Source organism: Chinchilla lanigera, unplaced genomic scaffold (assembly GCF_000276665.1).
Source record: "Chinchilla lanigera isolate Chin_1 unplaced genomic scaffold, ChiLan1.0 scaffold00073, whole genome shotgun sequence".
NCBI lineage: Eukaryota > Metazoa > Chordata > Mammalia > Rodentia > Chinchillidae > Chinchilla > Chinchilla lanigera.
In genome coordinates this window covers 1,765,149-1,792,409 of record NW_004955474.1, presented here as the reverse complement: position 1 = coordinate 1,792,409, position 27,261 = coordinate 1,765,149, and the positions used below count along the sequence as shown (strand labels likewise).

General features: G+C 47.0%; 1 protein-coding gene and 1 long non-coding RNA gene across 2 annotated transcripts in view; both read right to left on the bottom strand.

The window, feature by feature from the left end:
• Positions 1-3,148: 3,148 nt before the first annotated feature.
• LOC102012422 lies at positions 3,149-8,557 on the bottom strand. The gene is made up of 3 exons (XR_263587.2): positions 8,085-8,557; positions 7,552-7,611; positions 3,149-3,430 (listed from the first exon to the last, which is right to left on the bottom strand). It is a non-coding gene; the product is annotated as an uncharacterized LOC102012422 (long non-coding RNA).
• Positions 8,558-21,982: 13,425 nt separating this feature from the next.
• Ppef2 (protein phosphatase, EF-hand calcium binding domain 2) overlaps positions 21,983-27,261 on the bottom strand; it is an 11,440-nt gene continuing 6,161 nt past the window's right edge. The window contains exons 4-6 of the mRNA XM_013523094.1: positions 26,768-26,931; positions 25,054-25,141; positions 21,983-22,667 (exon numbers count right to left, since the gene is read on the bottom strand). Of these exons, the coding sequence (XP_013378548.1) occupies positions 22,429-22,667; positions 25,054-25,141; positions 26,768-26,931 (491 nt within the window). The 3' untranslated portion in view covers positions 21,983-22,428. The remainder of the gene's footprint in view (positions 22,668-25,053; positions 25,142-26,767; positions 26,932-27,261) is intronic.

Genomic DNA, 27,261 nt, shown 5'->3' with positions numbered 1-27,261 from the left:
TGTCAGGGCAACAGTGAAAGAAAAAGTACAGCACAGTCCACAGATGAACCAAGCTTTCAGATTCTGAAAGGAACTGCACCCAGGCTGGGTGCCACTTACTGGGTCTCAAGGTAAGACTGACAGGATGATTGACAGGGTGCTGAGTCTTCTCAGGGCTGTCTGGTGCTGTTGGAGTTTGGAGTTCGGCAAGGGGAAGCAATACAGGACACTTAGTTATAAGATTATTTTATAATAGTCACCCAAAGAGTCATGTACAAAAGGAGTACAGGTAATCTGTCCACACACTAAAGACCAAAGAATCCAGCCGAGGGCCTGAATCCCACGCTAATGTCCTGCAAGAGTCCAGCTAAAGACCTAGAACCCGTAACAATGCATCCCATGAGCCAACTGGAGGCCCAGAGCCAAGGACAACGTCTCATGCAGAACTGTTTCACTGATTTGCACAAGGATGGGCCAAAGGTCAGTGGCAGAAGTACCACACCATCCTCAGCAAAAGTCCCAAGGAGGTCCCAGTCTCCTTCAATGATGAGAAGAGTGGAGCTCCTATTAGGAAAGCCAGCACAACAAGCTTCTCCAGGAGGCTGAGCAGTGCACCGTCTTGCCCTCCAGAGCCAGGAAGTGATGCTCAAAGTAAAGTGTAGTTTACCTCCCAAAGTACACCATAGTAATTCTCAGGGACAACAAGGGCCTGAGCTCCTTCAGTGAGAACACCCAAGTTTATCAGGAACGCCATCACGACAAATTCCTCCAGGAAAACTAACAGCTGTCTACAGCTTCCCTAACAGCTTCTAACAGCTTTTTCTCCAATTCTGCCTCTTATGGTGCTGGCAGCAATTCCCAGGTGGGCCACCCACACCCAGCACCATGCTGGTTCAGTTCAGCTGGGTGTTACAAGTTGACCAGCAGTTATCAATCCACCACAGGTGCTAAGGATGTTCCCAGAGGTCATTATTATTTATTTCTATGTATGAGATGCCATCCATATTAATGAACTTTCCAGAAGATTCCAGAGAGGAAAAGGTTACTGAAGGTCAGGCCAGGAGAGCTAACTGATGTACTCTGGACTGGAACTTCAGGGATTTCCTGGGTCTTTGCTGTTTTTTGCCTCTTAAGACAAAGGAAGGCAGATTGCTCCTGGGGTCCTGCCCAAACTCAGGTGGATAGGGGGCAGTGTTTCCCTGGGGGGAAAGGACTGTGATTACTGATGGTCGGCTTATGGTCCCGAGCCGAACTGAGTGCACGTGGTGTGGGGTGTGGGAGGCTCGCCCGAGGATTGTTAGCATCAGCTGAGAGGCAGAAATGGAAAGGGGTAATGAATTTCTCCTGTTGGTCTGAGTGAGGTGCTGGGTTTGAATAAAAGGGGATTGGGATGAGTGATCAGGGCGGTGGCAGTCCCAGACTTTTGCCTCTCCTGTTTTTCTTGTCTCTTCTACTTTCCTTTTTTCATCCGTGGGCACCTCGTTCTTGGGACCTGTCACCACAGTTAATACCAACATTTCCCAGCCCCCATTTTACTACCTGCACTACTTCTGTTGAGAAACTATAGCTCAAAGTCCTTAAGATTTCTGCGGCATGTGGAAATATAATTTATTATTGTTCGCAGCACATTACGAGATGCTAGAAAATACTGTTTCAAAACTCAGAGAATCCCCAAGCATGGAGGCCCACTTGTCCTGTTCTTCTGTCTCCCCAGGCCACGGAGATGCCTGAGCATAACTCGCTGAATGAGTGATCTGTGAGCAGAGATTGTTGAGACTCTGCTGAACTATGGAGCCGACGTCCATTGTCTGATGGAGTCTAGATCACAAATGTCTGTGTGAGATCACTGAACAGGGGCCGATCAGACCATGTTAGAGAGTAATGCAGGGTCCATTCTTCGGCCTTACTGTGCAGTCACCGAAGAGATCAGACATGTTCTCAGCAACACCTGAAGAGAACGTAGTTGGGACTTACGTGGATGGCAACGGCCCTGGACAATACTAGACAGGATCTGGAGATGCCGTTTCTGTTATCTTCCTCATCACATCTCTCCTAATACACATAAGTGTGAGAACCTTCACTGGAGGTAGGGACTACAGAGAAGCTGGAGAACGTTTGGAGAGGACCACTAGGATATTAGGAGACGTCAGACGATGTCAAAGAGAGAAGGGTTGGTGTCAGACTTCTTTTACTTGGGAATTACCTTTATTGAGAAGAGCATTGAGAAGACACATTAGACTTCTTTAATGTGGCCTGAAAGTGTTGGACTAGGATCAAGTTTTACCTTTATACAAAGAATGACTTTTCAGGCTCAAAGCTGTCAAAGAACAACTATGGAATAGGCTGCTGTGTACAGAGCAAAGTGCTGGTTGGTAGAGGAACGCCAGCAGATAGGTTTTTTTTTTTATTTTAAAGAGAATTTTTAAAAATATAAAATAAAAGCATAGATAGAAACAATGAAAATGATACAGGATTTCAAAACAAAATGATAGGAATTAACAGTAGTTCTTATATTATGTATTATTATATTCAATGAAGATTACCAGATGAAGAATGAAAGTTTGATCAAACCATTAAAGAGAATAAAAAAATAATAATAAACATCAAAAATGATAGTTTCCCTAAACTAGATGGTCGGAATTCACCAATGGTTCTTATATTGCATATTATTGTCTTCACATTAGTTTTCAGATTGCCAGATATAAACATGCAAAATTGATCAAAAAAATTAAGCATTAACTGTTCCTTTCAATAAACCAATAGACATCAGCAGTGAAATTATCCAAGCTCACCATATATAAAAATTTTTCCCTTCTTTCTTTTTCTCCTTTTTCTTATCCCAGTTGTTCCATCATTTTGAGCAATTTCTTTCCCTTTCACAATATCTATTGTACCTTTTGGGTTTTATTTACTCTTTCAGGTTCTTACACTATAGCCTTGGCTATAGGGCGGGAACAGAAACCTTCTGTCACCTACCATCTCCCCAAGTTCTGCAGAGATGATGGCTTGGCCTTCCCAATTATCCTCCCTCCTACTTTGTTATGGAACCCCTGATTCATGGGTAGGCATAGGATGACTCCAAAAGAAAAGAGCCCATTTGCTGGTCTCTCCGACATTTTTCTGATTCCCCTTTAAAAATGGTGATAATGATGGGAAAAGGAATAGCACCATGACATAAAGTTTTTATTGCAGCATTACATCGGGAAGGGTGTACAGTGGGACAAGGAGCAGGGAGATGATAACATGGCTCTTCAGCTGTGATGTTAGCCACAGCCTGGAGGAGGAAGCTGCTGTGGGCTGTGAGGTTCCTGGAGACCCTCACTCCTCAGACATCACCTTGCCTGGTGGGGGTGACAGTGACCAGAGGACCCGGAGTCAGAGGAGGATCACTTTCCATTGTAGGTGGAAACAGTGGGGCTGTGGTAGTCCTTCTGACCATTGGTGGTTTCCTCTAATGAAACAAACATCAAGACAGCAATGTGCTTGTAAATACTTGACATGCAAGAAAAAGCAAAAAACCAAAAACAGCAAGAACTTTTAATCAATGCCATTTTTTAAATTTGCATTGACTTATTACTGACTTCTACATATGCACATTTGTAAATGTGTGATAAGTAACTAACAAATTTCAAGTGTTTTATTTCTTGAAAAAGAAATGGATTATTGTTTTTTGAATCTTGTTTTGTAGTCAGTCTTTCTGGGGAGACCAGAACTGAACAAAGGTAATACTTGCATGCATCATCATGAAGGTAGGGGATGTCAGACAGTGAGGATTATGAACCTAAGATTGGGGAGAGGCAAGAACCCCAAAGAGGCATCTGGCTCCCTTCTTTTCCTAAGGCAATGGCAAATTCCAAAGAGAGTTTTGGAAAAGGGGTACAGGTTATGGCAGGTGCGTAGAACTGGGAACAAAAGCTCCCATTTCAGAGTCCCCAGAGGGAAGGGACTGGGCTAGCAACCAGGCTTTGCAGAGGATCCCAAGAGCCTCACTTTGGGAGTAAGGGGTAAACCAGAGGGCCTGACTCTGATGCTCTCCATCTCTGATCGGTGAAGGTAGACACAGGACATGGTGGCCAGAGCATCCAGCACAAGGAGGAACAAACATAATCCTTCTCTACTGGAAACGACTTCATCCAGGATGTCCAGATGCCTCTGCAACATTCCTAAATAGCATTCCCCATGCAATCAGAAATGACCACGCCCCCAAAAATACAAAGGAGGGAGAGGATTGGTAAGACTGAAATGAAAGCAAGAGAAAAAAGTAAATAATAAGAGCAGACCCGGGGCTGGGGATTTAGCTCAGTGGCAAAAGCACCTGCCTGGCAAGCGCAAGGTCGCAAGTTCGGTTCCCGGTACTGGAAAAAAAAAAAAAAAAAAAAGAGCAGACCCATAGGAGATCTCAAAAGAATATATCTTGGGGCTGGGGATTTAGCTCAGCAGCAAAGTGCCTGCCTGGCAAGCACAAGGTCATGAGTTTGATTCCTGGTACCGGAAGAAAAACCAAACCAAACAAAACAAAAAGAATATATCTTGGACACTGACCTTAAAATAACTGACTAAAATGCACAAAAGATTTTTTAAAAATTTAAAAAATTAGCAACGTGTGGATTCAAATGGAAATTTAGATTTGCAAAACATAGTAAAAAAAATGAATTCAGTGGATGAGTTTCACATCATTTTAAATTCATCTGAAGATAAAATTAGTGAACTGGGAGATAGGTCAGAAGAAATTATTCAGGCTGAAGCACATTGAAAGGAAGGATGAAAATTATAAGAGACACACAGAAATGAATGTGTTGATGCAGTGTGTGTTTGGAATTAAAGGAACCTATAAAATGCTATTGGAGGAGTGTTATGGTTTGTGTAGATGTTCCCCCAAAGCCTCATGCAATCATGAGGAGTGGGCTTTTCAGAAGTGGCTGAATAGAGTGTGTGATGGATTCATCCTCTATTGCTGGGAAGAAGGGTATGAGTGCTACACCCACCTTAGGGTGGGTAGCCTGCATATAATATAAGGAACAGAAAGAGGCTTGTCCCTTCCTTCTCTTACTGCTTTTGAGGCTTCTGCTATCATGGACTGTGGCCCCTCTGCCATGTGCCATGCTGCCTTGGAGCCAGCCAATTATGGACTGAAACCTCTACAAACTGAGCTTAAAAACCTTTTTTGCTTTAACTTTGGGTGTTGAGTATTTTGTCTCAGCAATAAGAAAAGAAACTAAGAGAATCAGATCATGGATAATAATTTTCCACAAAGGGGGAAAGTTATTAATCCACAGATTCAGGCAGCACAGTGAATCTCAAGCAAACAAATAGAAACAGCTATACAGTAAAACTGTTGAAAAGTAGAATTTTTAAGAGTCATTGATTTTGTAAAAATCAATGTTATGTAGATTTCAATGAATATTTCCTTTTTTCAAAATGTTTTTCCAGATATTTTGAGTAAAAATACTAAAATTGAAGTTTGTAAGGACTACAGGATAATAATCATCTTCAGCACTTTCAACAGATTGTACAGCAACCCTTTGAGATATATTCTCAAGTGTTAGTTCTCCCAGGAACTAGTAATGTTGAGTGGGAAATTTCATCCCTTAATAATGCTTCAGAGTTTTATTTAAAGGAACATATACATGGGCATGGTGCTGACAGACTGCAGTCCCAAGTACTTGGGAAGCAGGAGGTTTGTAAGTTCAAGCCCAGCCTGGGCAACTTAGTGAGATCTTGTATCAAAATAAAAATAAAAATACAAGTGAAAATAAAATAAAATATATAGGGTTGCAGATGAACTCAGCACCAGCACCCTTTGGGTTCAATCCCCAATACCACGAAAAACATTCCAAGATTGATAATCAATACAATAAAATGAGAATAAAAGTGGCCAGCATCTGAAAGCTGTGAAACACAACTGCACATTCCTTATGTCCCCTCACTTTTGCAGCTCTCGTTCCTCTTCCAGGCTTTCAGAACAAGAGAAAAGCAGAAGAAAGATTTACACAGGTATTGGAGAGCTCAGACAGCCTCCAGTATGCCTGCAGGGAAGAGAGACACAAAGCAGCCCCATGACTTTTGATTATTAGCAAATGTTAAGGTTCAATCTATTCTGCAAGGTTCTGAAGAAAGTAATCCAACTTATTAGAAGAAATTAGAAAAACTGCTCTGAGTCCTGCGATGAGAACGAATTTTCTCTCAGCAGTCAGAGAGGAGGGGGAGCAGGGCGGCTGCGAGGGGTGAGGGAGCACAGGGCCCCATGACAGCGTGGCCCTCGGACCGTGGTGCCTCATCTCTGCCCTGATCAAGTTCTCTAATGACCGCTAAAAGACTTTCTCGCATGTCCGTTTCTTGAGGACTTTTTTGTATTGTACCCGTGATTCCACAAGCCTGGTCTGAGCTGCGTGATTGGTCATTGCTGGAGCTTGCTTTGCTCGACTCTCCCAAAAGTAAAGAATTATGGAGACAGTGCCTTCTGACTACTTACTCAGTTGGCTTCTGCTTATTTTATTTTTCACACAAAATACATGTGCACATTTATGGGGCAGAGTATGGTGACTTGGTACATACATAGTTTGGGGGTATTTTTTGTAGCGGGAATAGAACTCAGGACCTTGCACTTGCCAGGCAGGCGCTTATGCCACTGAGCTGTATCCCCGGCCCCATACATCCAGTGTGTAATGAGCAAATGAGAGTCATCAGCACTTCCAATCCCTTAAGCATTTATCATGTCCTTGCATGAGGAACCTTGAGATTGCTGCACTTCTATATCAGTCATGGGATAAACTTGTGCGTGAAGTGTCCTGATGGGTGTCCTCCCCTTATAGGTGGAAGGGCAGGAGCTAAGGGAGCTCGGCGTTGGGAAGCTGAGGCTCGGGCTGGGGATTTAGCTCAGCGGCAAAAGCGCCTGCCTGGCAAGTGCAAGGTCATCATTTCGATTCCCAGTATCGGAGAAAAACCAAAAAAAAAAAAAAAAGAGAGAGAGAAGCTGAGGATCCCTGAAGGAGTGGGACCCGGTCACTTCCTGGTGTGCAGCGAGCTGTGAGCATGAGGACAGTGACTGGGTGCTGGAGCCCTTCGCGGGTCTGCAGAGGCCTCATCCTGCTGTTTCAGCCCGCTGCAGGCGCTGCTAGCAGATCCCCAGGTGTGCCCTGCAGACTACTTCCTGCCCTTTGGGGCTTGGCTTTGTTTCTGTGCTTTCGTGTATGTGTGCATGAATGTACGTGTGTATTTTTGTGGTACACGGAATTGAACCAGAGCCTTTGCACACTCTGCTCCATCCCACGTGTTGTTTGTTTGTTTTCCTTGTTTTAAGACAAGGTCTCTCTGAGCTGCTAAACTACCCAGGCTGGCTGGAACTTGAGACCTCCTGCCCCAGCTGTGCTCAGCGCTGTCATTACAGATGTTTGCCACCAAGCCAGGCTTGTCTGAGGTTTTTCACTTTTACCTTGGACAAAATCTTCTAATCCTACATGTGTTTCCTGGAAAATGTAACTGAAAATGTCCATTTTTTTCTCCTAGATCATATCTTTCCAGAAGGACAGTCAGTATCCCAGCTTAGGTTAAATAAAGACATGGAGCAATTACCTGCCAGCTTCAGCAGACTGAGAAAGGATCATACTGCATTTCAGAATGGAAGTTTCGTGCCTGTGAAAATTAAGCAGGGAAGGTAGAGATAGGAAATTCAAGGTTATGATCATCATGGTAAAGAAGAAGGAATTCACCTCCGAGTCCCTTGGAGGCAGATGCGTCTTGCGTTAAGTGTGCAATCCTGGCTCCCAGCGCAAGGCTGGGCTCTTACAGATATTCAAGGAAACTGTGTTTTCAGGTTGGTGACTGTCTTCCACCAGTCAGCCTCAGTCACTCATCTTTTTTTCCACCAGGACAAAGAATCCCCCAGGAGCCCCTCAAGGCACCAGCCACCCTCCATCACAGTGCCCACTCAGCAGGGCCTTGCTTACCCCACTGCCTGGGGCAGTCATTGTGTCCACTGCCGGCCGCTGCCCACAGCTGTGCCAGCCCGAGAGTGCCACCTCTCCCTGAGTGGGTCACACCTCGCCTGCCCATTGGAATAATCCCTGGGGAGCTCAGAGGCAGAGAGCACAACAAAAGTCACTTACCGGTGTGCAGCCAGCCGTGAGCACGAGGACAGTGACCAGGAGCGCTGCTTTCATCCCTCAACTCTTCCTCTGGAAGTAAAGCAAGAGGATTATTTCTTCATGTAGGAAGTGGGCGGCCCTTCTCTGTCTCTGCAGCAGGACCCTGGCCCCGAGGCCCGAGGAGCTGGCGGAGGCACCCGCTGTTAGGAAGCCAAGGGCCCAGTGGAGGGTCTGGGGACACTGAGCAACTGAGCACAGACTGGGATTCAGGCGCCTTGAGATAGCACAGCCCGAGGCAGCATCCACCGCACTCAGCACGCAGAGAACCCTGGATGAGGCAAGGAAGGCTGTCCCGTGACTTTCCCAGAACTCTGCCTGTCATTTCTCTTGACAGGAAACACGTGGCCTTATCCAGTTACTGCTTCCCTGGAGTTTCAGATCCCTGACAGGTGCTGCCCCTGGTTTCCCGCCTGCCCAGAGCGGACGCTCGTCCTGTTGCTCCTCTCCATCGTGACCGGGAGGACTCGATGCGCAGGAAGTGGGGGTTGCTACGGGGTTTGCTTTCCATTGTATTTTTGCCTGCTTTGTTTCATTTTTCGTTTGGAAAGGAAACTTCCACAGTGTTACAAGACTTATACTTTTTAATCATGTGTTAAATGTCGTTTTTCTTTTTAGTCACAGATCAGGGCGGGTAGACAGGGCAGTTCGAATGTAAATATAATTGCTGTGTTTCTCCACAGCCCGGATCCTGTAATCCCAACAAGATTATACTAACTGATGCATGTTCATGAGTTGGAATGTCATTTATAGTGAATGTCCACTTCAAACGTTAGCTTTCCAGGCGTGAAGACACACACCTGCAGTCCCAGCCACTCAGAGGCTCAGGCAGGACCATCCCAACATCAAGACCAGCCTGGGCAACTCAGCCAGACCCTGTCCCGAGATAAAATAGTAAATCAAAACAATGAAACGAAACGAAACGGCCCGGAGCTGTGCTCAGTGCGGAGCGCTGTCCTTGCATGTGCGAGGCCCCCAGCAGCACCAACAAGGTCATGTTCAGTAATCTTGGTGTGAGCAAGGAAGCCTCCAGAGGCCATCAAGAGCATAGCGCCAGCCCAGGCTCTGCGCACCCCCGGCCCCCTGAGAAGGCGCCCCCTCCTCAGGTCCCTCTCCCCCGCCCGTGAGCTCCTCCGGTCCTCCCTTCCCTACTGTACAGCTGAGAGTCCTGAGGAGCGGAGGGGGGGGGGGGGACTGCGCACGCGCAGAGCGACGGTCAGCCTTTCCTATCTGTACAGTCTCCCTGACTGCTGTTTTTCTACAGTTCGCTTTTCATCATAACCACGTAAAGCCCTGTCATAACCTAGAACCATCATCTGTGGACCGTAGTGTATTCACGTGTATACCGAGTCAGTGTGTATCAGCATAGCCCGTATAGTTATGAACCAAATGGAAGCACATGCTGTGACTGAGAGAATTAAAATGTCATTGTCAACATATTGAGGTAAACCCTTTGATTTACAACCTTTCTAACTGTTCATCTCTTAGAAGACAAGTTATTCATGATACAAGGCAGTTACCTGGCAGCAGCAGAATGAATGAGGTGTGTATAGTCTGTAAGAATCCCTGAAGCCCCGTTCCAGGAGCCCGGTAACAGGCAGGTATTTGTATGCGTGGATGCTCTCCATGAGTGTCCTCAGCACACGCAGAGAATGAGCGCTGCCGGCCTGGCCCCAGGGCAGGGCGTGATTCCCCGGCGGGCCTCCGCCTCATTCTTGTGGGGCTGAGCCCCTGGTTCCTGATGGATTCTCATGCATTTCTGTGGTTACTGGTGAGACAGGGATAATTCCTCAGCAGACTGCAGGGTTGTGCTGGTGAAGAATGAGAATTGCGACAGCTAGAAAAGTACCTTAAGGTGTCAGCAGGCTCAAAATAGCATTGTTTTCTATTTTATCACTACCACCCAGGAGATCCACCTTCAGAATCTCAACATACAAGATAAACCCACTGAAATCTGAAGGAGGCTTGTATTTGCAAGGAGGTCCCTCGGTGGGGACAGCGGCTTCTGCCAGGTTAGGAGGGGCTATGGGTGGAGGCGGGCTGGGGTCCCGTGTGTTCTGCCACCTGGTGAGCTGCGGTCTGCTCCCTGCACACAGTTCTCCGGGTCTCCCCTTTCAGGGCCCAGGCCCGGCTAACTCACTGCCACAGGGCATGACGTTCCCCCTCAGCATCGGTAGGTTTGGCGTAATAAACACTCTTCCTCTTGAAAAGCCATCCACGTTCTGTTCCTTGGTTTCTCTCCTAAGGTTGTTCAGACCCTATCCAGAGCCTGCTGCACTGTGACGAAGTCTGCTACTCTGTGTCAGGGGGCAGTGCCATGGGCACCAAGAGCCAGGCCCAGCCAAGCACTCGCCCACAGATGCCTGATGGCAGGCCACCAAGACCGTGTGTGGCCCGGGACCTCCAGAACTGTAGAAAGTGATCCCGGTGTGCTATCCTGAGCCACTGCATTTTTGGCAATTTGTTATAGCATCAGTGAGAAAGGAATGCATTGTCTATACTGTCTACAGCCTCATCTTGAACCATTCTGATTCAGGTCCCCTTGTAGTTGTCCAAGTGTGGGGAGCCTGCCTTTGAACATGGTTTGAAATCCACTCAGCAGACTGGACTCAAAGACTAGAGGACAAGCAGGTCAAAGCCTTTGCCCTCAGAGATCTCACGTGTCTATAGCACGCCACGCACATGCTGGCCCTAAGGGAAGCGGCGAAAGTGACAAAGTGACCAGGAGTGCTCAAAATCAAGTGTTACAATCCCTTTAAGGGATCAAACGTGTCAATGTGTTATTTTTTTGCCAAGTTCTATGTGTGATGCAACAGTTAATTCCAAATTTAAGCTCTAAGGTAAAGAGATCAACTTACAAAATTTTCTGTAGCATTAAAACTTCTTATTTCAAATGTCAGTGTGTCCAGCCACGGCTGTGAGCAGTTCTGCTAGGGAGGTTCATTGTTACACCTTCTTCCCTGGCAATGTGACAACCTGGGTCCCAAGGCAATAGCTGGCCCTTAATCCTGCGCTTTCCACCGAGCAAGCACAGCACAATTATGGAGGTTGGCACTGTCACATAGCTCGGAAACAAGTTTTGTATTTTGTGATCAAACCTGGGAGTCCTGTGATATTTTGCGTTAATAATAACTACAGCCTCTGTCTCCCACTATAGTTTTTGGTCTGAATAAGATTTTTTAAATCCTCTAAGGTGGAGTTGTTGTTGTTGTTTTAATGAGACTGCACATTAGATTTACTTTTAAAAGATAATCATTGATGCCCAGGTCATCCATAGACATTCTAATTTAACTGACCTGGGCGGGCCGGGCTTCAGCATTTGTTTAAACCTGCCCCACCCCAGAAGATCTGAACATTGGGAACTAACGTCTGGAGACCTTTAAGTGCTGCTTGTGTCGGTCCTTTCCATCCCTGTGGTCTGAGCCCCCGGAAGTCCTGCCCCTGCCGGTGGCCGGGTGTCCTGTCATGGCAGAAGCCAGCAGTAGGCACTCTGGCCTCAGTAACACGGCTCCTTCTAGGAACAGGAAAGAGGCCAGACTTCTTCCTCTCTCGGGAAGAGCCAAGGATGGCTGTGACCAACCTTGTCCACACTGTCAAAATCTCAGGAAATGAATGCATCCCCAGAGGATTCAGGCTGAAGGGTAAACTTGACACCAGTGGCCACCGGCTGTTAGCGACACGTGAACGCAGGTCCCATCCGGTAATTCCTCGCTAGCTCAAGTAGGACGCACCTGCAAGCTCCTGGTGCGGTGTGGTATTGACTCTGTAGCTCAGAGCATGCTGGGAGTTCAAGACAGCCCGACAAAGAAGACTGCAACCCCAGCACCGCAGTCTGTCCCCGTTTCAAAATGGCCCATCAGGAGTGATGGTAAATGCAGAGGAACGTGAGTTCTGTGAGAAAGGTGGGCCAAGTGGAAGCTCCCTCGAGGCCTTCAAGGACCCATCTCCCGCTGGACCCACAGACACTGATGATGTCAAGGCCTCATTGGCGTGGGGAGCATTTGCAGAGAGGCTTGCCCCAAAACAAGAACAATCAAACCAAGAGAACACACACGAGCCCCCAAATACCATTCTGTTTGCTGACACCGAGAGACAGCCCTGGCTCGGTGTAAGGGGATGACCATTGTGAAGCTTTGCCTGCAGGTGAGTGAGAGCTGCCTTTGGCCTGGACACAGCGCCGCACCGTTATGGTGACTGCGGGCATTCCAGGCGCAAGGGACTTAGACCTGCCTGGTGTCAACCGTGAAGTCTGAGGTGAGTCCAATGGCCACAGCTCTGTGTATGACCGACATGGGCTAAATGCCCCACAGGCCTCGACTTCCCCACTCCTCGCAGGAGCGGGTAGCATCACCACCTTCAGTGGGGGATGCTGAGCATTTACTCCAGGCTGCACAGGGGTGGGGCCACGGAGGTCTCATCTGGAGTCTGTGGTTGTGGAGGGTGTGCTTTACCCCTCTGAGCTCTCTGAGCCTGGAAAGCGCCCGCACAGGGGCCTTGCAAACGAGAACACCAAGCATTAAGGCAGAAAGGAGCCCGGGTCGTAGAAGGAAGGAGGTGGAATAGGAGTCACTGCAAACAAAGCCTTACTTCTGTGGCTTACACAGCACACACATTCAGTGAACAAATTGGAGGGATCAGGGACCCTGCTTTCATGCTATCAGTTTCTTCTGTTGCCCCGGGAACCTTAGTCTCCTAACCAAGACTTTCTGTTCTTTTTCAGGCATTTCAACTGGCCCTTTGCTCTCTTTTCCGATTTCTGGAAGAAGCCAGGAGCTGCTCCCTGGGAGTTCTGTGCCGGGCGTGGACTGGTGTGGCCGGGCTTGAGGTCTCAGGCTCAAACCCTTGGGGTCCAGGATCCTTGTTACTCAGAGGTAGAAACTCCAGAGCTCTGGCCTGGAATGTGACTCAGAAACTCCCACCAGCCAGTCCCTTTTGCTCACAACCGAAACTGGGAAGTTTACAAAACCCCAAAGCTCATATAATCAGGAAGGATCAACCCTCTGTAAGGAAAGGCATACACCGGAAAATCCCAGCAGAGCTGTTGGAGGCGCCTGATTTGGAGCCTCAGTGGAACAGCCAGCTGGAGACAATCCATCCTTCCAGAATTGAATGCCTGGGAGACGCCACTAAAAGCTGCCGTAGGGGCTGGGGATTTAGCTCAGCGGCAAAAGCGCCTGCCTGGCAAGTGCAAGGTCGTGAGTTCGGTTCCCGGTACCGGAGAAAAACCTAAAAAATAAAATAAAAAATAAAAGCTGCCATGGACCCTGTGAGCCACCACCTCATCTTAATGCCTGCTGCAGAACTACACCTTGATCTAAGGTCAATTAGACAAAGGATTCTCCACCATGCTTCTGCAGATGATCACAAGAAGACATTTAAAAGTTCTTGTGCCTGGGACACTGGCCCAGAGTGTCTGAGGCTAATGCTCTCATTATCTTCTTTTTTTTTTTTTTTTTTAAGACACAGTCTCGTTGTGTTACTTAGGCTGGCTTTAAACTCCTGGGCAGAGTGATCCTCCTGTCTCAGCCTCCCCAGGAGCCGGGACTACAGCTTCGCAGCCCTGCACCCAGCTCTTGTTCTGTTCACCTCTGCGTTTGCAGTGCCCAACACGGTACCTGGCACCTAACACTCCTCAGTGTGTGCAGAAGGCATGTGTGAGTGACGGACCTGGAGCCACCCCCTAACAACCGCAGGCAACCTGGCAGTGTCTCGTGAGGCTCACAGTGCTTTTGTATGTGCTTCTCTCATTTAAGGCTGTTCCACAGGTGAGCTGAGGCGGAGCAAGAGTTTTGGGGAGCAAATGCGATTCATGAAAAGGGCAGCTCCAACCAGAAGTGAATGAAGGATCTGTTCCAGAAGCGTAAAGACAGGGTTTTATAGGATGAGCACATAACTAACCCGTGATTGGGTATAAATATAAAGCTGCCTTATTTGGTCCATCATTCTAAGAAGTCTGTAATTATGTTTATTGGCTGCTCCGATTGGTTTAGCTTAAGTTCTGTTTTTCTTCAATAAAGACACAAGCAAGACATAACTCAAGGATTCCAGGTGCGGTGCAGACACCTATAATCCCAGCACTTGGGAGGCTGAGGCAGGCGTATCACAGCAAGTTCAAGGCCAGCCTGAACTACATAGCAAGACCCTATCTCAAACAAATAGACAGCTCAAGGTAAGTTTTACTGATGCCTGCAAATCCAGCCAGGTTAAATCACTCAGAGGCATGATTGGCTTTGTGTTCAGGAATTCCTGGGCCTCCTTTCTACTTTAACAAGTCTCATGCCCTCCCTGGAAAACAGTTTATGATGCCCATTTTACAGATGAGATGACTCAGGCTTCATGAGAGTAGGTGGTTTTCCACTCAAAATTTTTAAAAATCTAACCATTGGTCCCTGCTTACTGACCTCCAGCCTATGCCCACATTAGCAGCAGCGTGGTTCCCACCTGATTCTATTCATGCCTGGGGTCGGCTTTCCTGCTTCCGTTGGCAAGTGTCATTCAAGTTTTCCCACCTCAAAGGTTTAATTTTTTTAAACACTTGTTATAGAAAAATTCAAATGAGGGGAGTTTGGTGGCACACACCTGTAATCACAGCCCTTGGGAGGCTGAGGCAGGAGAATCACCACAAGTTTGTGGCCAGCCTGGGCTGCATACTGCATATGAGTTCAAGGCCAACCTGAAATACATAGCAAGATCTTGTCTCCAAAAAAACCAAACAAACATCAAATTAAAAAGTAAAAAAAAAAAAAAAAAAAAATGCAATTACCTTCCGAATCATCACCCAGCTTCGAAATGGTCAGCATAGTACCAGCCTGATTTTGTTCTCCCTCACCTTCCGGCCCCTATCTTGAAACAAATCCTAGTAAATATTTCAGCAGAGACCTACAGGGACTGGAAAATAACCTTGATCTCATTACCACATCCAAAAGTGAGCAATAACTCCTTAATTGCACCACAAATTCTGTCAGTGTTCACAGATCTCTTGAAGGTCTTAAAAAGAGAAGAGCCGTTCTTTGTTTAAATTAGAAATCCGGCAAGTTCTACATGTTACAATTGCTTGCTATGTCCCTTAAGCCTTTTTAAAGCCCTTCATCTCTTTTTTGTTTTCCTGTGATATATTCTTTGAAGAAGACAGGCTGTTTCCCTATAGAGTGTCTACACATTTTTTTTTGAAACAGGGTCTTACTTTGGAGTTCAGGCTGGCCTTGAGCTCACTATACAGCCCAGGCTGGCCTTGAACTCTCTCTCTTTTTTTTTTTTTTTTTCCCCGGTACCGGGAATCAAACTCATGACCTTGTGCTTGCCAGGCAGGCGCTGTGCCGCTGAGCTAAATCCCCAGCCCCTGGCCTTGAACTCTCAGTGACCCTCCTGCCTCAGACTCCCAAGTGCTGGGATTACAGACATGTACATGTAAGTTCCTGGTACACGGTTAACGGGTCTCTGCATGGCTGTGTCTCTGCTATGCCCGGTTTCTGGGTCTCTTTTCTAACCCCTGGTCCAAGTGTGGCCCTCCCAGGCAGATGTCCCTGTCTCCTCCAGTGCGTGGTGACCCTCTTTCTTGCTATGCCACCTGGCTGCAGCATAGGCAGGAGACTATGGAATTCCCCTGAAGTCATCCTTTTCCTGTGACTATAAAATCCCTATTTCTAGCTCATCATTTCTAGCGGATCCGCGGGTGCCGGCAGCTACTGTAAGACATAGAACATTTGCTTATAGCGACATCTAGTGGTATCTACATTTTTTGTCGCGTTGCCATGGCCCTAAAAGGGGGACATCAAACTAGTTTGATTTAAAACTCTATATTTTTATTCTCGTTTTAAATAACAAAAGTAACTCATGATCATGAGAAGAACCTCAAAAGACACTGAATAATAATAGCTTTGGTAATTAGAGTTGGCCATGAAATTTTACTGAAGTATTTCCTGAGGGCACGGTTTGACTAAAAAGTCTCACCTCAACTGTAGTGCCAAGGATAAGCAGAGCGAAAGGTGTTCTCGTTCTTTAGAAGCTACGTAGCACTCCATTCCCACAGATAAAGTGGGAAAGGATCTTGGGTGGAGGCAGAAATCATGGATTCTGGTCCTGGCTAAATAATTAACCGGGACACACAGATCCGACAAGTTCCCTGGGCCTCAGTCTCCATAGTTTGCAAATAGTGAAAAGGGCAGACAGTTTGGGGTACTAATCAGTGAAATACATGTTACTTTGACAAGTACCATGGGAGCACTATCGTTCACCTTTAGCAAAAATTACAAATGATCCCACTCAAAGTTTTGAATTTATGAATGAGTTTATGGTGTGCTTAGCCTTGAAAGGCAATCTGGCAATATAAATCAAGCCATAAAAAGTTCATATCTGAGCCAGGCATGACAGTGCATGCCTATAATCCCAGTACTTGGGAGGCTGAGGCAGGAGAATTGTTGAAAGTTCAAGACCAGCCTCAGCTACAAAGTGAGCTCAAGGTCAGCCTGAACTGCATAGAGAGACCCTGTCTCAAAAAGACAAAAAAATAAAAGTTAACATCTGCAATGGTTAATGGTTTTGTGGAGGAATTGCATTTTTTGTGGATGCATTTCCTGAAACTCTAAAATCCCTACTTCTAGCTCATCAGTGGTAAGGGATCGGCAGGTGCTGGCAGCTACTATAAGACACAGAACATTTGCTGCATATCTTATTGTAGCAATCAGTTATCAGTGAAATATATCACGTGTGTAACATTTGTAAGAATGGCAGATTCACAGAACACGCTAGGTGCTTGCCATCTGATCTCTCACAGACAATGGAACTGTAATTTAACAAGTAATGAGGAATTTGCTTTTCAAAAGACTAAATCCAAACTGAACAAAATTCTGCCTTAAAATTTATTCCATTTAAATTTCGGAATAAAAGTCAGAATCAATACATTCTCTTCTCAGCTTTTGATTTTCTAGAGAAATCTACCGTAGTGACCAGGAGAAGCTCAGTAGACCAATGTTCCCTCATTATTGACCCTGATGCAAACTTCGACTGATTTCACGCCAACAGTGAATTGTTTACACAGGTGCCTCCTGTAAATCCTGGTTCTCTTATGGTACACTTGCCTCTGCTCTGTCCTGGGTGGACAATATGCGTGGTCTTGGTGGTTTTCCTTCCTTTGGCCCAGGTTTGCTGAAAGATAGGGGATTTCACTGCTGCTCCTGGAGGAAAATGATTTTGAAATTTCAACACATTGCCAACTTATGACAAGTAGCAGTGACTAAGGAAAGTAGAAGAGTTTAATGGGAACAGTGTTTTAGAGTGTCCGAGCTCCTGGCTGCAGGCTAGAGTTTCTTTATTTAGGGTGAAAGCGCAGCCCCTGTCTCCCATGGGCTCTGGATACTTTGCCCCTCAGGCAGGGACAGGAAGCCCAAGGCTGTGAGCTGGGACTCTGTCATCGCACTGGACGTTGCTCCAGCTTCCCTCACTCTTAGACACCTCTGCTGCTCCAGGGCCGACCTGACACGCATCTCTGCAGACTCTTCCTCTGCTTCTGCTTGGTCTTCCTCCGAGCCTCAGGAGCGAAGCTCCCTGAGGGTCCTTAGCGCCCCCGACCGAGTCCTGCACCTCTGGCCTTGCTCAGGCTTCTGCACCACAGCCCTTCCTCAGCCTCCTCCTCTCTCCTCTCTGCTTTGCCTCCTTCTGCCTCCTCTTTTGCTCTTCCTCTCCAGGCCTCCCTCCACCCACCCGCTCCTTTTCTTCGGCTCCTCCAGCTCCAAGCTGCCTCGGCTGTTTTTGCTGGAGTTTTCTGAACACTTCACCCTGCCCGGTCTACACAGAGTCTTGGACTCCTCGCAGTGGCGCTAGCCCTCCCTCTGGCCGAGGGGAGAGGCTTCACAGCTTCAACCTCGCATCCTGGCCTGAACGGACCCCATCTGGCTCTGTGAAGGCTGACGTTAAATGTCACGTGTTCCAGACCGCGGTGCACTCAAGTACTTGGTTTAGCATTGTTCCTGGGAGTGTCTGTGAGGGGCTTCGGGATGGATTAATATGGAATCTGCAGACCGAGTACAGCAGACTGCCCTCCCCAAATGAGCAGCCTCCCCCATCCGTCACAGCCTAGGAGAGTGGAGCAAGAAAGAATTCTTCCTCTCCCTGGCTGCCTTTGAGCTGGGACACCAGTCTCCTGCCCACTGAGACACACAGGATCCAACAGCGCTGGCTCTGCAGGGACTCCAGCTCACCAACCGCACGTGCGGGCACTAACTCAGCCTCCAAAACTGCACGAGCCAGTCTTTTCCAATACATTATACATTACTCTATCTACCTACCTGTTGTGGATTGGGGTTTTTGCAAGGGGAACCGTATAACTCAGGACACACATTTCATAGGATTATTTATAATAGTCATGCAAAGGATTATATACAACAAAGTGCAGCCTGGACTATATAGCAAGACCCAATCTTAAAAAACAAGCAGAAAATTTATAAAACAAGCTATACAGATGAAGTTATTAACCGTTGTGTTATTTACTAAAACAAAAAACTGGCAACAACACACACACATTGAACAACTGGAAAGGATCTGAATAGACTTTGGTACATCCATTTGAAAGCAAAGTGATGACCATTATCCTAATAATTATAGACACTACACAGCAATGTGGGAAAATGTTTACATGTGGATGTAACCTTAGTGAAAAAATAGAACATAAGGTGGGGCTGGGGATTTAGCTGATTGGCACAGCGCCTGCCTGGCAAGCACAAGGTTGTGAGTTCGATTCCCAGTACTGGGGAAAAAAAAAAGTTACATAGCAAAATAGAACATAAGGTATAAGCACTATAATTAAAACAAATGAGGAAAAATAAATAATGAATAAATCTGTATCCTTGGGTCATAGGATTATACATACAATTTTCAGTAATTTTCCTTTACCAATATGACACTTAGAAACCAATAAATAAAAGTATCAAATGAGGGTGGGCTTATAGGAGGGGGCTCATGGGGAGACTTGTGTAGGGAGGGGCCTGGGTCACTGGCCATGCAGGACCCACGCAGCAGGGAAAGAGGCCTGAGCCCCAACCCTCCCCCCACGTAGACACCACCTTGGGTATCTCTGCCTTTGTGGGAATTTTGCACTGGATACATTTAACAACACTTTGAAAATGATAATCATTTTCACTTTGAAAATCATTTCTCTCACCTCTGGTCTTTAAAAGGGGAGATGACTTTTCACACTGAAATGGGACTTTCTGTCATTCTTCTTTTTTTTTTTTTTTTGAGACATGGTCACACCATGGAGTTCAGGCTGGCCTTGAACCCACTATGTATCCCAGGCTACCCTTGAACACATGGAAATCCTCCTGCCTCAGCCTCCCAAGTGCTGAGACTACAGGCATCTGCCACCATGCCCAACTGTCATTCTTACCTCAGGACTATTACTGAAGCACCTTTGTTTTGGGAAGATGTTATGGTTTCTATCTAGATGTCTCACAAAAGCCTCATGTGCACCTAGATGGGGCTTGGGGAAGGTGACTGACTGGGTCGTGGGGGTCTAGATCAGTCCACTGATGAGCTGATAGCTGCATGTGATGTTGGGAGGTGGAGCAGAGTCAGCAGGTGGTCATGGGGGTGTGGCCTGGAAGGACCTATCTCCTTCCCTCCTCCCTGTTCCCTCCCTCTGCATCCTGTTGCCCTGCCATGGACTGTTTTTCCTCTGCCAAGCCACCCTGCCTTCGAACCAACCGAGTATGGACTGAAACCACTGCAAACTGTGACCCAAACAAACCTTTCCTCCTTCGAGTTGCAGGTGTTGGCGTTTTGTGCTCCCAGGAATGAGAACAGTGACTAAGGCAAAGAGTGCAGGTGATTGTGAACCACAGGCTTCCTGAATATCCCCTGTCACTAATGCAGCGAAACAAATCCATCTGTATGCAGAGTTATGACGTCCCGGTATTGTACATTCACAGGAATGATGAAATTATCTGGAGCAGAAACTGAGGCCAACCTGCTGGGGAGTCACCAGAATACAGCTCTTAGAGAAGTCTGTGAGGATTGGGAGACTTTCAAGCTTTGACATGGGCGCGATTTTTACCTTAAATGGCCAGTTGAGGGGATTCTCTTCATCTGCACTGGGCACCAGAGTGGACTTCACCGGGAGGTCTGAGGACAGCGCTGTCAGCCGTGGGAAGCCCCGGAGATGTGAAACGTGACACCTCTCTGTGAAACTTCCTCATCCTGGTGGTTCAGATGTGCGTTTCCCTGTGATTCTCAGGACCTCCCACAATCATGGGAGACACTAAGTTGCCCTCTGTCTTCCAGAGCTGCTTTTTGCTCAGTTTATACTTTTACACAGTCAGCCCCATGATTTCCCATGTATGTTTGGGATACATTAAGCCAAGCGAATTCCAGAATCTCATTATATGAACATGGTTTGGGTTATCCTGTTTTACACTGATGTTTGGAAACCCAATGGATTTATCTTTTTGGGGGGGTGGGCGGGGTTGGTACCAGGAATTGAACTCAGGACCTTGTGTTTGCTAGGCAGGCGCTTGTACCACTGAGCTATATCCCCAGCCCCAATTTATCTTTTTATTATGCCTCTCTGGTAATGACATGAGTGGTAGTTTTAAAGAGAAATAAAATTCAAAAATTGGGAGTACCTGAACTCAACTTCCAGTTAATTCAAGGCTGCTCTTCGTACAATCATTTTGAAGTTTCTGACATGTAAAGCCTTAAGCTTTTTAGACCACATTGGCCTGAGCGACCTCACAGCACTGCGTGGCCTTCCAGCACTTGTTCCGGCTTACAACAGCCAGAACTTTATGTATACAGATTTTGATACCTTAGCACACACCTGTGCTCCTGAATCTGATCTCATGGAACAAGTGAGCCCACTGAGATACACGGAGACGGTATAACTTCCAGGAGTTATGGGGACTTCTTATTTATTTATTTTTTATTTTTTATTTTTTTTTAGTCTTTTTGAGACAGGTTCTCGCTATGCAGTTCAGGCTGGCTGTGAGCTCACTTTGTAGCCAAGGCTGGTCTCGAACTAGCAACGATCCTCCTGCCTCAGCTTCCCGAGTGCTGGGATAACAGGCATGCACCACCACACCTGGCTTATTTTTATCTTTAAAAAGACTACTAGTGACATTTTGCATGTCATATCTACAAATACTTACCTAAGAAAACAGGCCGTCGAGGTGTTTGGTGCTGAGGTCCAAGCTGTGGGCACTGTGTATGTGAGTAACGGCTTCCTCGGTCTGCTCTCCACAGCTCTTTGGCTCGCTTTTTTTCAGAGCTGATTTTGAGAATGTTCTCTTTGGGGTTCTAACAGTAATGTCCACGCAAAGCTGTGCAAACCTCTATAGTCAATGGACCACAATAGGAGCAGTCACTAACTAGCCTCAGGAAGAACGCATATATTGGATCAAACAACACCAGGCCAGGTGCTGCTTTATGCAGGTGCCGTGCCAGCAATGGAGCACCCCAAGCTGTCCACACAGCACCCCACTATGAACCATCTACACTGCAAGCACGCAGACTCAAGAGCCAGAGCAAGATGAGCTTACTACTCTGTACGCAGTGGAAAATCTGTGAAGTGAGAACTAAATTGTCGGGGTTACATGTGCATCATTACGTTTAGAAGTGTGGTGTGAACTAAGCCAGGATGCAGTCTGCTGGCATTCTGGGGGGAAGACCTCTCCAGCACAGCCAGCCGTCCCTTTGCCTCCCCCATCCAATGTGCGCATCTCAGAGCGCAGTGCGCAGAGTCCTGAAGGTCAGCTAGAAGGAGACAGTGTCAGCCACTCAGTGTTCAAAGGAGGCTTCAAGCACATTAACGTTCATGAAAAACACAAGCTTTAGTAGGAGATGCTAAAGATCAGAATGGCCACAAGTTTTCATGGTTAATAAAGGTATATTTATTGTTCTCCATCGAATGTCAGTCTTGTCACTTAGCTATTAAATCATTTCCTATTGCACAAACACATGTTCATCTTAGAGTTTTAAAGAAAAATGTATGTTAAAGAACAATGGAATTTAAGTCCTTATCCCTGCCCCCAAAAAAGGTATAAAATGACCACAATGAGGGATGGGATTATCAGTGGTTCTTCACTGGAGTAGAATTCAGAATTTAAAAATACTTATGCCTGAGGCGGGGGTGGGCCACTATATACCTAAAAGCACCTGCACACAGAAGTGCACACACACACATGGACACACACATGCGCACACACGCACACACACGCACACGCATGTACCATCCGGCCTCCAAACCCAAGCGCAAGGTGATGGAAGGTTCAAGTTCCAGCCAGCTGGGCACTGCCCTGGAGGTCGGAGGGGGCCTGGGCTGTCAGGCTGTGCTGAGGCCACCACAGCTGCTGTCCTCCGGGTGCCCACAGGCTGTGTCCCTCGAGCAGGACTGCTCCACCAGGCGGAAGGCCTCCAGGAACTCGTTGATGTCGATGCGGCCGTCCTTGTTGAAGTCGATGCTGCGGGCCAGGCTGCAGATGCACTCATCAGTGCCGACAATGCCCATGTGTGAGCTGAACAGCTTCCAAGCCTGCCTGAGCTCATCCAGGGAGATGAACCCTGGCGGGGAAGAGTTTGTCTGCAGGAGCCTACTTGTCCTCTGGGTGCATTTCCCCTGACATCCCTCCAAGGACACCTACTCCCTGCTGCTGAACACACGGAGTCCCCAGGCCTCACAGCTGTGTGGATGCTAAGAGGATTGCAGGACACTGCTGGCCACATGTGATCCCTACCTGCAGCAGCTTTGTTCCACGGCCCACCCCACGCTGGGACATCTGGAAACATCTGCAGACACCATTTATTGTCACAAACCAGATATCTACTGGCACCAGTGGATACAGAGCATGGATATGTACATCCCCAGTGCAGAGATAGCCCACCCACCCTAGAATTACCACTTCGGAGAAGCCTTACATTACATCATCCCAAACACATACTAATTTATTCTGCTTATAAAAAGCCTTTAAACCAGTCATGGTGGCATACAACTACAATCCCAGCTACTGGGGAGGCTGAGGCAGGAGGACTACTTGACCCCAGAGCTTGAGGCCCGTCTTGGAAATATAACACATTCCATCTCAGAAAAAAGCCTTTGAATCCTACATCTATGGTCAGTTGATTTTTTTTTTAAGTGCTAGGGATCAAGGCCAGGAACTTATGCATGCTGATTTTTTTTTTTTTTTACAAAAGTTCCAGGATCACGTGGGAAAAAATAGTTTTTCCAACAATGATGGGGGGGGGGTAGATATGCACATGCAAAAGGATCAAGTTGAAATAATACTTACCACACACTAGGTACAAAAATTAATTGCATATGGATGAAAGACCTTGATGTAGGAGAAAAACTATAAATTTTTCAAACACTGCTGTACGTATTTGTGACCTTCGTTTATGCACCCATTTCTTAGATATGATATCACAAGTGAAAATAGCAAAAGAAAAGAATAAACTGGATTCTTCAAAATTAAAAACTGTTGCGCATCAAAGAGACATCCACAAAATCAGAGGAAATATTCGTAAAGTGTGTATCTAGTGTCCAGAATACATAATTCCTACGACTCAAATATAAAGACAACTCAGAAAATGGACCAAGAATTTGAATAGTTGTTTCTCTAAAGACGATATGCTGTAAGTGTCCAAGAATCACATGAAAAGTATCCTTAGTTATTAGGGATATGTGCATTAAAACCATAAAGTGATACTTCACACACCTAGCAGGATGGCTGTAATTAAAAAAAAAAAAAGAGTGGGTAGGACCTGGAGAACTGGAAATCTCACGCCCCCTGCTGGGGATGTGCCCAGGCTCAGCCACTCTGCAAAGCAGGTGGACCGCTAGCGCTGGAATTACCCTGCCTCTGCAGCAGATGCCCAGGAGAAGTGAAAATATGTTTTCACACAAAAAGTTGTACATATCTGTATCAAAATTGGTCACGATATCCAGTAAGTAAAAGTAACCCAAATGTCTATCAACTGCCTATCAAAAATCTATTATAAACTGATTTTATGCTGTCAATCATAAAACTGATTTTACTGATTTTGGATGAACAAAATATGGTCTACCCAAACATAAGGAAGAAATAAGGAGTGAACGCTGCAGCAACATGGATTAATGGCTTAACGACACTGAGCTACATGAGAGGCTGCCCCTGGCACAGCAGGGCTGTGTATGGTGGTTCCATCCCCACTTGGGTCCCCAGGAAAATCCACAGAGACAGAAAGTGGGTGGGTGGAGCCAAGGCTGGGGAGGGACTGCTCATGGGTCCAGGCCTCCTTTAGGGAGTGATGAAAGTGTACTCAAATTAAACAGTGCTGATGTCTCTACACCCTAGTAGATATACGGAGACCATTCAACTGCATGCTTTGGATAGGTGAGTTATATATTATGTGAGTTAGACCTTTAAAAAGGTTGGGTTATTGAAAACCCCTTGGACTGCAGGGGTAACAGGAAAATGTTTATAGCCCCTTCCTATATCTATTTCTGTAACTTCCTCTGAATCATTTCAAGATTGCAAGTGTGTTTTAAACTTTGGGAGTGAGAATGCAAAGCCTTTCTGCTCTGCAGCCCTTTGTTACGTCAGTGCAATCTTGGATAGAACTGTAAAGGACAGCGCATCTAACACTGCCCTTCGGAAACCAGCTCCCATCCTGTCTTCCTGCCTCTCTGCCCCATGCCTTTCTGAGCAGGCTTCCTTTTGCTGTTGTTGCTGTTGGTTTTGAGACAGGGTCCCACTGTCTTGCCCAGGTCGGCCCTAAACTCCCTAAACAAGCTCCTCCTGCCTCGGCCTCCAGAGTTGCTACACGAGCTCCTTGGATTGCTGATGTACTTTTTTAGTGTGTAGCACTAAAAAACCAATACTGCTTTCTTTGCCTCCAATATGCTTGAGGGGAGAGGAACAGACGGGACAGGGAAGAAGACCAAGGGGCTCAATGTAAAATACTTCTTTACCTGAATGATCACTGTCTATGATCCTAAAAATGGTCTCCAGGTTGGATCTGTTTCGGTACAGTGTCTCCAGCAAACTCGACTGTATGTTCTAGAAGAGTAAAACTCACGTTTCTTTTCTGTTTAGTCTCATCCTAATATATGATTAACACACAATCCACTCCGATAACCATATACTCTTGAAAACCCTGCCGCTCCTTTACCGCTTCTCTGCCCTCTCCACCCCTTCCAGCCTGCCGCCTAGTCCAGCGGGCCGGGAGGCACACAGCCCAGGCTGAAGCTCTTGAAAGAGCTGTGCAACTGCCACCGGCTCAGCACCCACGGGGTCAGCCAGCCAGGGAGGAAACGTGTTAGGGAGAAACGTGTGTGCAGTGAGCACGCCCACACCACTTGCCTTGTCCTCAGTAACCTCACCCAACAGTGTAACAACTATTTATTTAGGGTTTACACTGCATTAGGTACCGCAGGTAATCGCAGATGATGTCAGGTATCCCAGAGGGTGTACTTAGGTTATATGGAAATGCTGCACCATTTTGTATGGAGGATTTGAGCAACCACAGGCTGTTGTTTCTTTTTTTCTTTTTTTCTTTTTTTTTTTTTGTGGGTACCGGGAATCAAACTCAGAACCTTGCGCTTTGCCAGGCAGATGCTTGTGCCACTGAGCTATATCCCTGGCCCAGATTGTTGTTTCTGCAGGGGGTCTCGGAACAAGCTCCTCCTCCGGCCCGAGGGATGCATGTACGCTGAGAACCACTGAATTGCAGACTTTATGTGGATGGATTACATAGGTGGTAAGTATATTGCAATAAAGTTGCTTTCAGAAGTACCTCATGCTGGGTTTCACAGAGGTTAGTATTTACTGACTGAATACTTTATGAATAGGCTGAACCCAGGCCTGGGCATGACACAGGACCCCGCCGAGCTGCAGCCCAGCCCAGACCGGACTGTGAGGCCTGGCTGAGAAGCTTCTGCAATGTGGCAAGCTCCTTCACTGTGTGGGCTCCCGGGTCTCAGAGTGGCCTGAACGCCTACCTGCTTGAGGCTGCCTGAGGCAAGGCAGGGAAACCACGCCATGCACAGCGGGACACACAGGAAGCCACAAGACGGTCCCTTTCTAGGTGTCTTCCCAGAAGAGTGGAAGACACCACGTTATAGGGATCCACGCACGCCCATGCTTACAGCAGCACAGCTCACAACAGCCACAGCTCGAAAGCAGGCTGTGTGTCCATCCGCAGAGGAACGGATGAAGAAAATGTGATATTTCCACACAATGGAGCACTACTCTGCCATAAAGAATGCGCTAGAGTCCTGCGTAGGAAAATGGATGCCCCTCGAGACCATCATGTTAAGTGAAATAAATCAGACGCACAAGCTTAAGTATCACACGCTTTCTCTTATATAGAAACCCAAAGCGTAAATAAATTAAGTAGCAAAATAAAAAACAGAAAATAGGAAATAGGGAGATAGAATTTTTGCACATTGGAAGGGGACCAAGAGCTGGAGGGAGGCGGGAGGGAGGGGAAGAGGAGGCGGAAAGTTTTGAGATGTGTTACGGCCTGTTCCAACTCCCACAAGGAGAGTGATCATGAGGTACTGCAAACAGACCAAGGCAAAGGAAAAGAAAGAGATCCGCAGAGAGCCATCCTGGCGCTCCCCAGCTGCTGCCTAGCTCTAAGGCGGGGGCTTTCTCCCGACCAAGCACTCGGTGAGAGCTCACCTCGCGGCTGGGCCAGTCCTTGGCCAAGTCCTCCAGCCAGGCCGAGTACTCCAGGGTGCTGCCCACGCTGCGGCTCACCAGCTGCGGCCTCAGCACCCGCCACGGCAGCCCTAGGCGCAGCACGGTCTCCACAGCCACCGCCCAGTCGCTCACGCTGATTATACCTGCGGGGAGGCCCCACGTGTCTGCCCGCCACCTGCAGCTCAGCAGCGCCCTTGCAGTTCTAGCGCCCCCCACCTCCACAAACACAGGGGTTATCTAGCAGGTGCTAGGAAGCATGGGCCCGAGGCCAGGTGTGGTGGGACATGCCTCAAATCCCTGCACTTGAGAAGCTGAGGCAGGAGAATCACTGTGAGTTCAAGGCCAGCCTGGGCTACATAGCAAGAGCCTATCTCAGCAAACCAAGAATAAGAATAAGAATAAGAATAAGAATAAGAATAAGAATAAGAATAAGAATAAGAATAAGAATAAGAATAAGAATAAGAATAAGAATA